General features: G+C 48.6%; 1 protein-coding gene across 1 annotated transcript; it reads left to right on the top strand.

Annotated features, from left to right (window-relative positions):
• The first annotated feature begins 139 nt into the window (after positions 1-139).
• Positions 140-13,288, top strand: DPH7 (diphthamide biosynthesis 7). Its single transcript, XM_084820989.1, has 10 exons — positions 140-255; positions 2,310-2,472; positions 4,499-4,638; positions 5,677-5,764; positions 6,348-6,439; positions 7,551-7,717; positions 9,161-9,233; positions 9,380-9,445; positions 10,486-10,658; positions 11,771-13,288. The coding sequence occupies exons 2-10, from the start codon at positions 2,332-2,334 to the stop codon at positions 12,211-12,213; spliced, it is 1,383 nt and encodes a 460-aa protein (XP_084677115.1). The 5' UTR covers positions 140-255; positions 2,310-2,331; the 3' UTR covers positions 12,214-13,288.
• Positions 13,289-15,219: the final 1,931 nt, after the last annotated feature.

Here is a 15,219-nt window from a genome sequence, read left to right as displayed (position 1 = left end):
CCCACCCTGGGGGCTGGGGAGGGTCTCCCCTCGCCGCCCTGCACAGGGGCCCCTTCCGTGAGGGGAAGCGAGAGGCCCGCGACGGCCGCTCCCCGGCGGCGGAGGCGGGAGGCGGCGCCGCTCTCGCCCGGCCAGAGGCGGGAAGGGAGGGGGCTCGGGCGCGGCGGCGGCGGCGGCGGCGGCCTCGCCTTCAGGCCCGAGGCGGCGCCACGGCCAGCGGCCGAGCCGGAGGCAGGGCCGCGGAGCGGCGCTCGGGTGAGCGGCGGGCTTCGCGCGCGGGCGGAGGAGGGGCCGGGCCGCCGGGCCGCGTCCGCGGGGTTTCCGGCGCGCGCTCCTGCCTGGTCGTGGTGGGCCGAAAGGCGGCTTCCCCAGGGGGGCGGCAGGGCGGTCCGGGCGTTTTGGAACCCCACTCCCGTCACCCCCAGCCCAGCATGGCCCCCAGCAGCCGTCCCCCAACTTCGTGCCCCCAAATGTTTTGGAATCCAACTCCCGTCACCCCCAGCCCAGCATGGCCCTCAGCAGCCGTCCCCCAACTTGGTGCTCTCCGGGCGTTTTGGAACCCAACTCCCATCAGCCCCAGCCCAGCATGGCCCTCATCAACCTCTCCTACCTTGGTGCCCCCAAATGTTTTGGAATCCAACTCCCATCACCCCCAGCCTAGCATGGCCCTTGGTAGCCTCCCCCAACAGGGGGACTACAGCTCCCATCATTCCCAGCCAACATGAGTTAAGAAGAGGAGGACTTTTAACACATCTGCCTCCTAAGTGCACCTGACATGGGGGTGGGGTGAGTTAGGATGCAGAGGGGAACTGAGAAAGAGGGGCACATATGAGATACACGTGAGTGTATCATGTGAGGTTTTGTCAGTCGTGCTCTTATAAGGGGGGACCTTTTTTTCTTTTACAAGCCATCCCTTGAAGGTAGACCACGGTCTGATGTGAGATTGTTCCAATGTGGGTGGGGTGTTAAGAGGGCCCCCCTTCACCTCCCCACCCCCCAATACTGGGCCTCTGGTTTGTAGGGTAAGGATAGGGTGGGGGTAGGAGATGAACTGTGTGTGTGTGTGTGGTTTTTCAGTTAGGGGGTTTAAGGTATGCTTTTTTCCTTTTCCCCGTGCTCCTTTGGAGATAACCTACAATCTCTGGCTAGGGGGGCGCGGGGGTTAAGGTTCCTGTGGTCACTTGTGTGAGGTTATTGCTGTGTGAATGTGTGCGGGGGGGGGGGGGCACCTTACACTATAGGTGGGTAGGAGATTTACAAATGGGCCTGCTTGCCCTGGGTGTATGAAGACTCCCACTTAGCATCTTCCTTCTAACCCTCGGTCATTGGTGTGTGTGGCCTTTTCGTATTTATTTATTTAAAGCATTTTTAACCAAATAGTTAGCTAAACAGACTCCCTGAGCAGTATACAAAGTTCTGTTGTATGACGGTCTCTACCCGCACAGGCTTACAATCTAAAAGACATGACATGTGAGAAAAACAGGATGGGGAGGGAAAAAGAGGCGCAAGCTCAGGCACCAGTTCATAAACTTAAGAGTTCTTATCACAACCAACTGGAATGGAAACAGATCGGGTAGCCTGATGGAAAAGCCGCTAGCTGGGTGACAACTGGGGGGAGCCAAAGGCAGCCGGTGTATCAGCAGGGGCAATGGAATAGCCCTACTGCACTTCTCTCCCTCTGTCTTGCACCCTGGTAACAGGCGTAGAGATGAGCCACAAGTAGACGTGTGTGTGTGTTCTGGTGTAGAGGCGACAGGAACAAGTTTGTGCTTAGGAGGGATATTAATCCATGTTAACGATGGTGTATCTGGAACTGGCAGATTGTAGCTACTATACACACACAAGAGTACACGTCAGTGCTTAGCAGGGCCAGGGTCAAGGGTTGGCATAGCTGGGCACTTCTCAAAGGCCCACACCCTGGCAGGGGCCTGCTGAGAAGAGCGCCGTGGAGTCGCTCCTCCCCTTCCCCATTGCAACCCGCTTGTTCACCTGCTTCTTGCTCTGGCCCAGGCAACAGTGGTGGGGAGGAGGAGCAGGAGTAGGAGATGCTGTGGCCTCTTGGCTCCTTGCCTACCAAGCAAGCAAGTGCTAGCAGTGATGGGAAAGAGAATGAGGAGCATAACAGGTGGTGACAATTGCAGTGAGAAGGGAGAATCACGGAAAGGGGGAGGGGGCTACTGAGGGTGTCTTGCCCAAAGGCCCGCCAAAACCTGGAGTCTAGTCAAAGTACCAGGCTCTGAATGCTTTGAGCTAGTTCAGAATTTCAGGGTTGCTAACTCTTTTGTTTCCTGTCCCTCCCTCCCTTCCAGACCAAGATGAGCGGGGTCTGACATGGCTTTGCGGTGCAAGATGCAGACCTTGCAGGTGGTCGACACGGAATATAGTGCTGATGTCGTGGAGTGGTGCCCAGTGGACGGCTGGCGGAGCATCCTGGCATGTGGCACTTACCAGCTGAAGAAACCTGACATCAAGGTGAGTGGCAGCTCTTTCTGGAGTAGCCTGTGCAGGGAAAAGAACCTTGAGGGTTGCAAGACACACACCAGGATAAAGCTTATGAAGCAGATGCTGTGGTGATTGCATATTTTGGTGCTTCAGTGGTGGCCTGTGGATTCCCCCTTTCCTCCCATATCTAACAGTTGGTTTATTTATTTAAGTTATTTTTAGCCCACTCCTCAGCCAAAAAAAGGCTTCTGGAACAGTTCACAATCAGTCAGGTAACAAGACACAATCTGAAAAAGGCACGACACATGAGGGAAAAGGGATGGGGAGGAAAGAAGGAAAAAATTTAGACGACTTTCAGCAGGCTGGGTAGAATGGCTGTACTTCTCATCTCCTGGGGTGGGTGGGTGGGGGGAAGAGGGGGACAGTCCAACTGGAGCAGGCCCTGATGTTCTCCTTGCCTGCTCCTGTCTCCCTCACTCCTTCTTCCTTCCCACAGGGCTGTTGATGTCAGTTAGCCCTGAGGGGCGGGGGCAATCTGACTGGAGCAGGCCCCGATGTGTCTCACGTCCTCCTCCTACATTTTGGGTCAGCACGATCTGTCTCCACTACACCCAAGATGAAGAGCTGGTATACTGGCTCAGAATGAAGTCTCTGGATCAAAACTTGCTTTGGTCAAAACTTCACTTGCCTCGCTTGATTTCATAGATTTGTAACCTGCTGCTCCTAAATAGTTCAAGGTGGCTTACAAAACATAAATAAAATCAAATAAAACAATAAACCACAAAACAGTACAGCAGCTGATGAAACACATTAAAATATAGCTTGTGTCCATAAGTGTACCACTATTCTCTCACTACTGCTCTGCTCCACTTGCAAAATGGTAGGGGGGGGTGTGTGTGTGATACTGACTAAGAATTACTGAGACGATGTAAAGGAAGTGTTTTGAATACTCTATAGAAATGCTAAGTATTATAATTTTGACAGGTGGTGTAGTATTGTCCCTCAGTAGTGGTATTTTTTTAAAAAAAAAAAGGCTGTGGGCCATAGCAAAATTATGGAAGCAAACTAAGAGCAAAAAGGAATCGCTTATAAAAACAATATTTCACATGGATGGCTAAAATGAGTGATGTACAGTTGCTTTTGTTATCGGGGCAACCTTTTCTGATAACATTTCTGTCACTGTTTGCTGACGGAAATTATTACTGTTTGTTTTGTGGGATGGATCGTTTGTACTTACCATACAACAGGTGGTCTATCTATGTATTAGTACTTTGGTAAGGTATCCCTTGGAGGTGAATGTTCTTTCGCTAAAGAATAAAACAGAGTTGATATTGTGTGGCTAAGCAGTGACATTATAAGCTCTAGTTTTCTGGCTTTGATCTTGCTGAGCAGGATAATGCATCTCCTGTTGTGTCCCCAGCAACTCCCAAGCATGTCCAAGTGACCTGTTAAACTGCCCTTCACAACCCCTGTGGTTGTGAGGTAGTCCTTGTCATCTGTTACAGGGGTGATGGAGTAAACTTTGAGACAGGTTGGACACCCGGAGATATTCCACTTTCCTCTAGCTGTTGTCCTTCCTCCACCAGGCAAAGCCGTTTTGATTCAGGCAGGCCTTTGGCTTGTAAGCTGGTCTGTTTGCTGAAAGGGTTTTTAATTGGTTGGGTGCTGTCCATTTCTTTTATTATTGTGTTTTTATGGATCTGTTTTTATCTTCCGTTTTAATTAAGATTTTGTTTTTAACCTGAATGTTGTTAATCGGCTTGAGCCCCACTTTTTGCAGAAAGGCGGAATATAAAGGGGCAATTCTGTGCCTGTCCAGACAAAAATAAGTCCCATAACTTCCAGCACTCCCCCCGCCCCCTGCCAACATGCTGGGATTTGTAGGACTTATTTCTGTGTAGACCTGCTGAGGATTGCCCCCTAAATAAATACAATATATAACAGCTGTGCAACTGGCTGGCAGTTTAGGAATAGTGGGTTACTGATTGTGGATAACAGAAAGAGTGGGGAAAATTTTCCCCACAGTGACAGCTTTTCACACTGTTTCCTCTTTCAGCCTGGCGAGAGCCCTGATGAGAACAACGTGCCCCACGTGCGTCTGGGCCGCCTCTACCTGTATTGCTTCAAAGAACAGATTTTTGCACCACTGACAGAGATCCAGAGGCTGGAAATGGCTGCTGTGCTGGACATTAAGTGGTAATGCTGTAGGGCGGTGCCCAAGTGGGCATCTGAGTGGTTCTTTTGCATGGAGTTAGAGGATTGCATTGGGGCTTACTCCTGAGTAGACTTGCTTAGAATTGTGCTGTGCTTTGCAGGCATGACAGCTCTTGCACTGGAGCTTAGGAACATCAGAAGCTACATTACACTGAGTCAGACCCTGGGTCCATCTAACCCAGTATTGTCGACACTGACTGGCAGCAGCTCTCCAAGGTTTCAGGCAGGATTCTTTCCTAGCCCTAACTGGAGAAGCCGGAGATTGAATCTGGGACCTTCTGCATGCAAAGCATGTGCTCTACCCCTGAGCTATGGCCGCTCGGGGCTTACTCCTAAGTGGACTCGCTTAGAATTGCACTGCCTGAAAGCTGTTGCATTGGGGCTTACTCCTGAGTAGACATGCATAGAACTGAGTTGTGTTTCATAAGCTTGGTGGGAAAATGTCCAAATTGGTAAGGGTCACATCTGTCCTTGGCACCGCGCTCAGGGCCACATTCCAGCAGATCTCAGCCCCACCTGCTGCTGGAATGTGGCCCTCAAGACCCTTTTCAAATTTGAATCTGGGCCAAAAAGGCTTTGCCACCCCTGTCCTGTCGACTTCATTGTCTGGCCTTGGGCACGTCACCCTGTTTTGGTTCTCCATCTGTAAAACGGGAGCAGCAGTGACCAACCTCACAGTGTTATTCTAAGGCCAAGCCCAGCAGACTATGTTAACCGAAGGGCTCGTTCTCTCATTTAAGCTCACTCCTCCATCACAAAGCAGTAGTGTTGTTGTGGATCGGTGGACTCTCCTAACCTATTTGATCAGCAGAATAGTTTCTGAGATCAGAGCTTGGGGATGGTTACACTGGAAACAACCGTAATGCAATACAACGGATACAAAATTCATATTAAAATGTAATATACAATGCTTAAATTAATCCACCACCACCCCTCCACACACACACACAATTGCATTTCCTTCCTAAAGGGCCGCTTCTCTTGGGACTGCTGAAGCATTTCTATCTATCCCTCTTCTAGGTGTCACATTCCCATTGCAGAACAGCCTTTTCTAGGCATTGCTAATGCCAAGGGAGCAGTGGAGATCTCCCGCTTGACAGGACATGAGGTAGGTGGTTGGGGTGTGGGCTGTAGCCATGAAAAGTAGTCCTTTTTGCCAGCGAGAGCAGGACAGAGTTCTGCCTGTGTGGCCTTTGTGCTTCAGCTGGAGCATATTTTCTTGCTAGGAAAGTTAACACGGTTGAGGGTGATGAATGTTGCGGAGATGGAATAACTGGCCATCGTCTGAGCATGAGGTCCTTGCGGAGCAAGGAGTCATAGAGAGGAGTCTGGCAGGAGAAGCAAGGGAGGAGTAGGAATATGAGGGCAGTTGCTTACAAGGCGGTTAGAACATTCCTATGTAAGAGTTTCAAAAACCTTCATGTGGGCTGGTGTGTGAGTAGTGACCTTGCTTAACAGTACAATCTGATACAGGTCTACTCAGAAGTAAGAGCCATTGTGTTCCATGGGACTTACTCCCTAGGAAGTGTGTATACGACTGCAGCCTCTCTTAGTCCTGGGGACTGAAATGTGTGCACATGGTCTCTCCTGCCTGAAGAAGTGTGGAGGTGTCCAGCTGGGTTTGAGGACTGGGGTTGGATCAGATGCTCCCCCTTGGGCCTGTCTGATCCGTTTTCTTTTCTCTCCAGTAGAATTGCTGCAGGCTGGAGCCACTGTGCAGCGTTGATTTGGGATCCGAATGCCTCGTTTTGTCTCTGGACTGGTCTACGGGACGAGAACAGCGGTAAGCAGAGGCCAGGGAGCTGGATGTCAACCTGGCAGGTGGAGATAAACTTTGCTGGTCCTTTCAAGAGCTAAACCAATGCCACATGGGTTTCCACCAAGCTGACGTCCCTGCCGTAGCATTTGTGCTGAGTTCAATAGGTACCTGGAGAGGACGGCAACATCCGTGTTGGGTCTTGGTGCCTTGTGCCTATGCTTGTCGTTTTGTGATGGTGATGTTGCGCCCAGTGTAAGCGACGCAGGTCCGGTTGATGTGGGCATAGGTATTGCCCACCCTCCATCCTGCCTCTTGTTTGCCCAGATGGAACAGCTCAAGGTCCTGCAATGCGCTTCTGCGCGTGCATCACACGCATTGACTATACCAGGGATGTTGAACCTCTTTCAGCCTGAGGGCCGAATTCCATAGTTGAGAAGCTCTCAGGGGCTGCATTCCAGTGGTGGGCAGGGTCGAAGGCAACAGGGGCGGGGCCAAAAATACGAGCATATATTAGCTTAAAGCTCTTATTGGCAGTAACTAAGCCTTAGGAAAGGCATTTCAATCTTTTAGAATGGGGAGAAAAACATGCAGAAGCTGAGAAACCATCAAATGATCAGGGGAAAGGGGATGTAGCCATTGGGGAAACCTGAGCAGGCTGGATTTGGCCCCCGGGCCTGAGCTTCTGCACCCCTGGACTATATCTTATGAGCTGGGCGTCAGCAGCGGTGATCCCATCCATTTTTCCCTTGCACTGCTGATTGGGCTACAGATACTTGGGAGGACGGGGTTGAACCACACATCTGTTCTTAGTGGATGCTTTACGTTGTGGTTCAGGCTTGGTCTCATTTCTGACAGTACTGCTCATGTCATCGGATGCATTTCCAACAAGCAGGTGTTAGGATACCCTCTCCTTCCCGTGGGGCTAAGTCTTCACAGTGCAAAGGTTTTGAACCAAGTATTCTTACTATTAATGGCCACTGATGGTAGAAGATCTCGTGGTGGTTTAAAAATCACTTCCCCTCCTTCAGCAAGGAAGTTGCTGTATTTTCTGTGGAAGGATGAGCCATATTCATGGCTTCCAACCTCTGTCCCCCAAGAGCTAATCTGTCCTTGCTATTTTGCACCATACTTGCAGTGACCACCCCCTGCGACTGCTCAGCAGTGATTCCAAAGGGAGGCTGAGCTTGCTGTCCATTGATGAATCTGTGCCCTCTGTACACATCTTGGAACAGTGGAAGGCACATGATTTTGAGGCCTGGATCGCTGCATTTGACTACTGGAACACGTCTGTTGTCTATTCAGGTTGGTATTCATCCTAACAGTGGATGCTGGGGTCTCTGTCTAAGCATTCATTACTATTTGGGACCAACACCTGGGTATCAGAACATATCTACCTGAGGAATATACCAGTAATTTGCGCAGACACCCCAAGACGTCTAGCGCCTGTTAATGTGAGCTTTTGGTTTTTTGGTTTTGCAAGCCACCTGGAACGGCAGGATATAAATAACCACATCTCAGCTCCTCTTCCTGTATCTCTTTATCCCCACCTTAGTTTTAAATTTCAGGCTTCTAGCCCATATGGTGCTAGAGAAGACCCAAAAGATTCTTCTTAAAGACTTCTAACAATAAGCAGATCAGGATTCTAACAGCCAGGGGGCTGACCTCTTAGCCAGACTATGAACCATTCCCCTTAGCCCTCATTCCATGTCTCTCTCTTCCCTTACAGGGAAGGCGGGGGGGAGGGGGGAATCAAACCCCAGATTTTACCTCCATAAAGTAAATTGCAAAGTATGTGAATGAATCAGACTTATGCACTGTTTGCTCGATATACATGATTTTGAGTGACGATTTCTAGACTATTGCTTGTGGGAGTCTGGCGTTTCATCTCTATTGGAGTGCTTAGTGATTTAAGCAGAGCCATGCTGGATTAGGCAAAGCTGCATCTAGTCCAGAATCCTGATTTCCATAGTGGCCAGCCCGCTGTTCCCAGGAAGCCCTTAGCAAAGCACAAAGGCAGTAGCCCTCTCCCACTGCTGCTCCCTGCCCTCCCGCAACTGTTGGTGAGTAGCTGATGGCTGTCGATGGAGAACTTTCTTGATTTTGCTGGGGAGGGGGAGCATGGCCGTTCTTAGTGATTTGTCTGGTTAATTCTGATAATGAATGAGAGACTACCATACATCCTGTGGCATTAAGTTCCATAAATTATACAAGGGAAGTACTTCCTTTTGTCTGTCCTGAATTTATGGACAATCAAAGTCATTGGGCGACTGCAGGTTCTATTCGTATGAGATGAAAGAACTTTTATCTCCTCCCTGTTTCCAGACCATGAGTTAGATTCAGGATCTGCCCTCTGTGAAAGGAAAGGACGTCCACCTGACTTTTTGGGTCCTTCTTCTCCCCTGAGAGCTCACCTCAATTCTGCAGGATCTGACTTTGTGGAGTATTTTCAGGGGTCTGGGGAGGCTGCTGTGAGAAGGAGGGGGTGGGGAAATCCACTTCCGCCAACACAGTTGATGCAGTGAAAATCTGAATCCAACACGACTGTTGTTGGCATGAATGTGGTTGGATCTGTAAAATGTTTTGCATGCACTAGCGGTGGGACTTTGAACTGGCAAGCATTCCCTGCTCTTCAGAAAGATCTCTTCTAGCTATGAGCAAATGACTCTGTGTGCCTTGGCAAAATGTCCCCATACCTCCAGCTGCCTATACTATCACCCAGCTTCACCAATCTCTTTTTTGTTTCAGGTGGAGATGACTGCAAGCTACAGGGATGGGACACCCGGAGCAGCCTAAGGGCTCCCCTCTTCACCAGTGAGCGGTAAGCAGTAGCCTGTCAGATAGGGGTAGGTTGTTCCCTTCTCCTCCCTGGCAAACACTGTTTGGACAATCTTCTGAGCAAATTCAAACCAGTGGGGCCCGATGATGGTCCTTCATGCTTCAACTTTGATTTGCATTCCATTACAGGCACTCAATGGGTGTGTGCAGTATTCAGTGCCACCCACTCCGGGAAAATCTGCTTGCTACAGGAAGGTGAGTCTCCTTAGCATATCACCTGCTGTACCCAGATAGCCGTTTGTGCATGTTTGTAATTGGAGTCTGTGGTATGCCATGGATGGAACTCTGGGTACCTGAAGAGCAGGATTCAGGTTCCAGTTTGGTCATGGTCTTTATTGGTAGCCTTAAAGTGATAAGAACATAAGAACCATTCAGGATCAGACCAAGGGTCTATCTAGTCCAGCATTCTGTTCACACAGTGTTTGACCAACTGGCCACAGAAAACCCACAAGTAGGACATGAGTGCAATATCATCCTGTGATATTGGAGGTAACATATAGTCATCAGGACTAGTAGCCAGTGATATCCTCTATGAATGTCTAATCCGCTTTTGAAGCCATCCAAATTGGTGGCTATCACTGTTTTTTTTTTTTTATTGCATTTTTGTACTGCCCAATAGCTGAAGCTGTCTGGGTAGTTCACAGCAATTAAAACCATAACATACAAGATAAGATGTGCTATAAAAGTTTAAAACCACAGTATAAAATAGAAATAAAAACCAAAATAAAACCTAGCAGCAATACAAAGATTTAAAATACAGTAACAGATTATTTACTTACTACATCCTGTGACAGTGAATTCCATAGTTTAACTATGTGCTGTGTGAAGAAGGGCTTCCTTTTATCTGACCTGAATCTCCAAACATACAGCTTCATGGAATGTCTTCGAGCATTACAAGAGCGAGAAAAATGTCTCCGTATCCACTTTCTCCACACCATGCATAATTTTATACACCTCTATCATGTCTCACCTTACCCACCCTTTTTCTAAGCTAAACAGTCCCAGGTGTTGTAACCCTTCCTTATAGGGGAGTTGCTTCAGCCCTTTGATAACTTGAGTTGCCCTTCTTTGCCCTTTTTCCAACTGCACAATAGCTTTTCTGGATGCGGTGACCAAAACTGTACACGTTTATTCCAAGTGTAAGTAGCAAATGAGTTAGCTAGGAACCTGCAAATCTCACATCCTTGGAAAATGAGCTCTAGTGGTTTCTTGAGGCCTATCGTGTGTTTCTCCAGCTATGACGAACATGTCCTCCTGTGGGACACCCGGAATATGAAGCAGCCATTGGCAGACACCCACATGCAGGGCGGAGTTTGGAGGTTAAAATGGCACCCATCACGGGAGAACTTACTGTTGGCAGCCTGCATGCACAACGGCTTCAAAATCCTTGATTGCCAAGGCAGTTTGGGTGAGTGTTTTGATCTTGGGAGTTAGCATGGAGGGTATGAGAAATGCTGAGGAGCTGGTTGGAGCCATATACATTTGTTTTACTGCCACCTTCTGAAAGATCAAGGACATTTCCCTACTGTGTGAAACTTGCCCATTCTGTTTGGCTACCGACACTCCTAACCTCATCTAGCTGACAAGATCAAATGCTTGAGTAATACTCCAGCGAGTTAGTTGTCATTTGCTGCTGTGTCCCCAGAGATGTTTGGAAGGGACTGTGTGAATGGTTTGAGTAGAGAATGTAACTAGAGAAGTTGTCCTAAGAAACGGACACGCAGAACACTTTCTTGTCAGGAGTGCCCTAGCGGCCTCTTTCAGTCTACTCCAATAGCGAACTCAAGACACAGACAAAAGGATTCTTTTCAAGGCTTTAATCCTTTTACAACTTAATGACTCAGATGCTAATCACCAGCAACTAAGCAATGAACAGCAGAGTAGCCTATGCTCCAGGTTAGGCAGTTGGTCCCCATTTGAAGGAGAATCACTTGCAGACCCTGAACTTATGGGCTAGGGAGAGTTCCTCCCTCTTTCCCTTAGGTCCACGGGACGCGACCGTTGCTTGCGCGCCAAATGGGCGCTACGCCTCCTTTCCACGCCCTCCATTGCTCGTCGCTCCCTGTGTCCGCGTCGAGCGTCCAGCAAGCCCCCCTCCCGCACTCTCTCACTGCCAGGGTCACTATCTCAGGAATGCCGGCAGAAGGAATCTCTGCCAGCTGCTGTACCTGTGAGGGATGAGCGGGCTCCTCTCCCACAGATTGCTGTTCCTCTTCAGAATCAGAACTGCTCTGGGGTTCTATGGGCTCAGTTTCCACCCTGACTTTTCCCCACTGAAGCATCCGTCACATATTAATGACCCATGGGAATATGGAGTGGCCATTATTTTGCTCTCCCTGCCCCATGGCAAGAGAAATAAGTTTAATTCCTAATGTGGCTGTGCAAACTGATGAATTATGTACTACAGTGGGGTGTAAGTTGCTTTAAAGTTTAAACATGGCTACCGTTGTTGGAAGTGGCAGGTATCAATCCACCATGAATTAGCCCACCACCTACTATCTTTCCTTTTTTGCCTATTAGTGGAGAACAAAGAGGAATGCACTGTTCTTTCTTCTTACATCTTGCACAACTCCTTGGCTTATGGAGCTGATTGGTCAAGACTCCCCCTGAGCAATCCTGTGGTGCTGTCTCCAGTGATGCCATTGGTTCATACGGATGAAGAAACTGGGCGAGTGGATCTCAAAGTCCAGAACCTCAAGATAGTTTATGAATCCCCCACAGCCACTTTTGATGTGTTGCTAGATGAGGAGGATCAAACCCCTGTGTCAGCACTGCAAGCAGAAGGTAGCAGTGACCTGCAGGGACCATGTAATGATGGAAAAAATTCAGACACCAAAGCGTACAGTGAAAGTGAATCAGCCAAGCCCCAAAGAGAGACCAGCCTCCTGGCAACATGTTCCTTTTATGACAATGTCCTACATGTTTGGAAGTGGGAGACCAGCTACTCTAACCCTGTGGCCTAAACAGTGTCAGTCTTAAGGTTGTGGTGTACCTGCCTTTCTCCTTGGCAGGCCTTTTTAGCAGTAGGGTGAGGAAGGTAGATGTAGCTTTGGGGGCAGGATGGTCTAGCTGCTGTCCCCTATCATCTTTCTTATGTCAGGTTTCCAGCTTTACTCCTGGGAGTCTCTTGTGGCTCTTAGAGCTTTGATGACTGCTCAGGCACTTCAGGGATGTGTTGCTGAGTTTATTTTCTCCTCCTGTTCTCTTTCCCTCCACCCCAACTCTGTTAGACTGATTAGATTCTTTTATTCCACCATATCTTGTACAAATAGCAGCTCCTCCTAGATTGGGATTTAGGTATTTCTCATTGTTTGAGGTAGAGCAGAAGGTTCTGCTTTACCCTCACTAGTTGCTTTGTCCATTTTGTTTTTCCCATGAACCTCTTCATTCCTCTTTGGCCTGTCTGAAGACCAGGCTCCGTGTCTGTACTGCAGCCAGGGAAACCAACCCTATTACTAGCCCCACTTCTGTTTGTTGAGTTAGCTTTTCCTGGTTACTTTTGTCCAAGCACCAGCTTAAAATAAGGTAGGCAAATGGCAGCCTGCACATGATGGCTCATGATTTGTCTCATGGTTCAGTAGCCACCTTGTGGCTAAAAGGACACCTCTTGCTCCAGCCAAACACTTGAGGAGGGAGGGGAAATGTTCAAATAATTGAACAGCACTGTGCTTACCTGTGGTCTACCTCCCTCTTGTAGGAAAAGCAAAGTCCTGGTCTTTGGCTTTAAGCTTGGGGGAGCAAGTGGGTTAAGGGGAAGAGGGAAGCAATTCGGACCCTCGCCCCTGTCGTCTATCACTTCCATTCTTTCACAGATTGGAAAACACCAGCAACAATCAGTGTTAATAGCAAGGATACTTTCCTCAATGCTGCAAAAGTCCTTGCTGAAGGGCATACTTGTAATCTGAGACACTACTACTCTTAACATAGGGCATTTATGTACAGATACGCACATCAGTATTGTAAACAAAAACTTTAATTGAAATAAATATTTTGGACCTTTCTAAAATAAAAACACAAGTAATGCCTGTCCTTCCTTACAGCTGCCATGGTTCTGTTTCTAGCCTTTGCTTTGGGTATGGTACTTGAGTCATTGTAGGTGTCAAGGTTTGTACTTGCAGCACTGCCTGTCCCCAGATGTCTTGGGGTGGGCATGAGCCTGCAAACTAATTTTGGGCGCAGTCCTATGCACATTTAGACAGAAAAAAAGACTACAATTCACAGCATGCTGGGAGTTGTGGGACTTTTTTTTTCTGACTAAACATGCATAAGATTGCAGCTTTAGTTTCTCTTCCCAACAGCTGCAGTGGTACCCCCTTTCACCCAGCGAATATTTATTTATTTATTTAATTTCTATACCGCCCAATAGCTGAAGCTCTCTGGGCGGTTCACAAAAATTAAAACCAAACAACACACAATAAAACAATTTAAAATATATAGAACATTAAAACCACAATATAACAATGCAACCACAATAAAACCTAGCAGCAGTGCAGGAGTTTAAAATACAGATTTAAAACAGCAAAGATAAAAATTTAGAAAGCTAAAATGCCTGGGAAAATAAAAAGGTCTTTACCTGGCGCCGAAAGGAATACAATGTAGGCGCCAGGCGAACCTCACTAGGGAGCTCATTCCAGAGCCGGGGTGCCACAGCAGAAAAAGCCCTCCTCCTAGTAGCCACCCGCCTCACTTGCTTTGGCAGGGGCTCATGGAGAAGGGCCGCTGAGGATGATCTTAAGGTCCGGGCAGGCACATATGGGAGGAGGCGATCCTTCAGGTAACCTGGCCCCAAGCCGTTAAGGGCTTGGAATGTTAACACCAGCACTTTGAATCGGGCCCGGAAATGGACCGGCAGCCAGTGCAGCTGGAAAAGTACTGGCGTAATATGAGCTCGCAGGCCAGTCCCTGTTAACAGTCTTGCTGCCCTATTTTGGACCAGCTGACGTTTCCGGACCGTTTTCAAAGGCAGCCCCACGTATAACGCATTGCAGTAATCCAGACGAGAAGTTATCAGAGCATGGATAACTGTAGCTAGGCTATCTCTGTCCAGATAAGGGCGTAGTTGGTATATCAGCCTAAGCTGATAAAAAGTGCTCCGTGCCACTGAGTTCACCTGGGACTCAAGTGACAGTTCTGGATCCAAGCGCACCCCCAAACTACAAACCTGATCCTTTAGGGGGAGTGCAACCCCCTCCAGAACAGGTTGAATATCACCTAGCCGGGCAGACGAACCACCCACTAACAGTACCTCTGTCTTGTCTGGATTGAGTTTCAGTTTATTAGCCCTCATCCAGTCCATTACCGTGCCCAGGCACTGATTCAGAAAAGCCACTGCCTCACCTGGTTTTGATGAGAAAGAGAGGTAGAGCTGGGTGTCATCCGCATATTGATGGCACCCCAGCCCACACCTCCGGGTAACCTCCCCCAGCGGTTTCATGTAGATGTTAGACAGCATGGGGGATAAAATAGAGCCCTGTGGAACCCCATGGCACAATTGCCATGGCACAGAGCACCACCTTCTGGAATCGGCCAAGTAGGAGCGGAACCACTGTAGTGCAGTGCCTCCAACTCCCAACCCAGACAACCTATCCAGAAGGATACCATGGTCGATGGTATTGAAAGCCACTGAGAGGTCCAGGAGTATCAACAGGGTCGCACTCCCCCCGTCCCTCTCCCGGCAGAGGTCATCCCACAGGGCGACCAAGGCAGTTTCCATTCCAAAAGCAGGCCTGAAGCCCGATTGAAATGGATCTAGATGGAGCCCTTTATACCAAGCTTGGCTCTATAGGAGGCATGAATGCATCTGTAGTGTGTACATATGTTTAAGTACCACATATTTAAATCATGTAAGAGTGGCAGTCTTTTCCATTCACGTTACCTATTTTAATGGTTCCAATACACATTCAACAGCCTGCCATAAAGGCAGTACTCAAATATTCACTGTCAATGATATTTAGCATTGGTGAGGCCAG

Source organism: Heloderma suspectum, chromosome 14, assembly GCF_057233095.1.
Source record: "Heloderma suspectum isolate Gila_16-S chromosome 14, 16-S_ref, whole genome shotgun sequence".
Lineage (NCBI taxonomy): Eukaryota > Metazoa > Chordata > Lepidosauria > Squamata > Helodermatidae > Heloderma > Heloderma suspectum.
Note: the sequence above shows the minus strand (reverse complement) of the source record. Positions and strands in the feature narration are given on the sequence as shown.

What these genes read in the sequence shown, in the direction of transcription:
- DPH7 (XM_084820989.1), top strand. Translation starts at nt 2,332, where the DNA reads ATGGCTTTGCGGTGCAAGATGCAGACCTTGCAGGTGGTCGACACGGAA. An exon ending in TCTACGGGACGAGAACAGCG is followed by an intron (nt 6,440 to 7,550) that starts GTAAGCAGAGGC and finishes CCATACTTGCAG; the next exon opens with TGACCACCCCCTGCGACTGC. An exon ending in AATCTGCTTGCTACAGGAAG is followed by an intron (nt 9,446 to 10,485) that starts GTGAGTCTCCTT and finishes GTGTTTCTCCAG; the next exon opens with CTATGACGAACATGTCCTCC.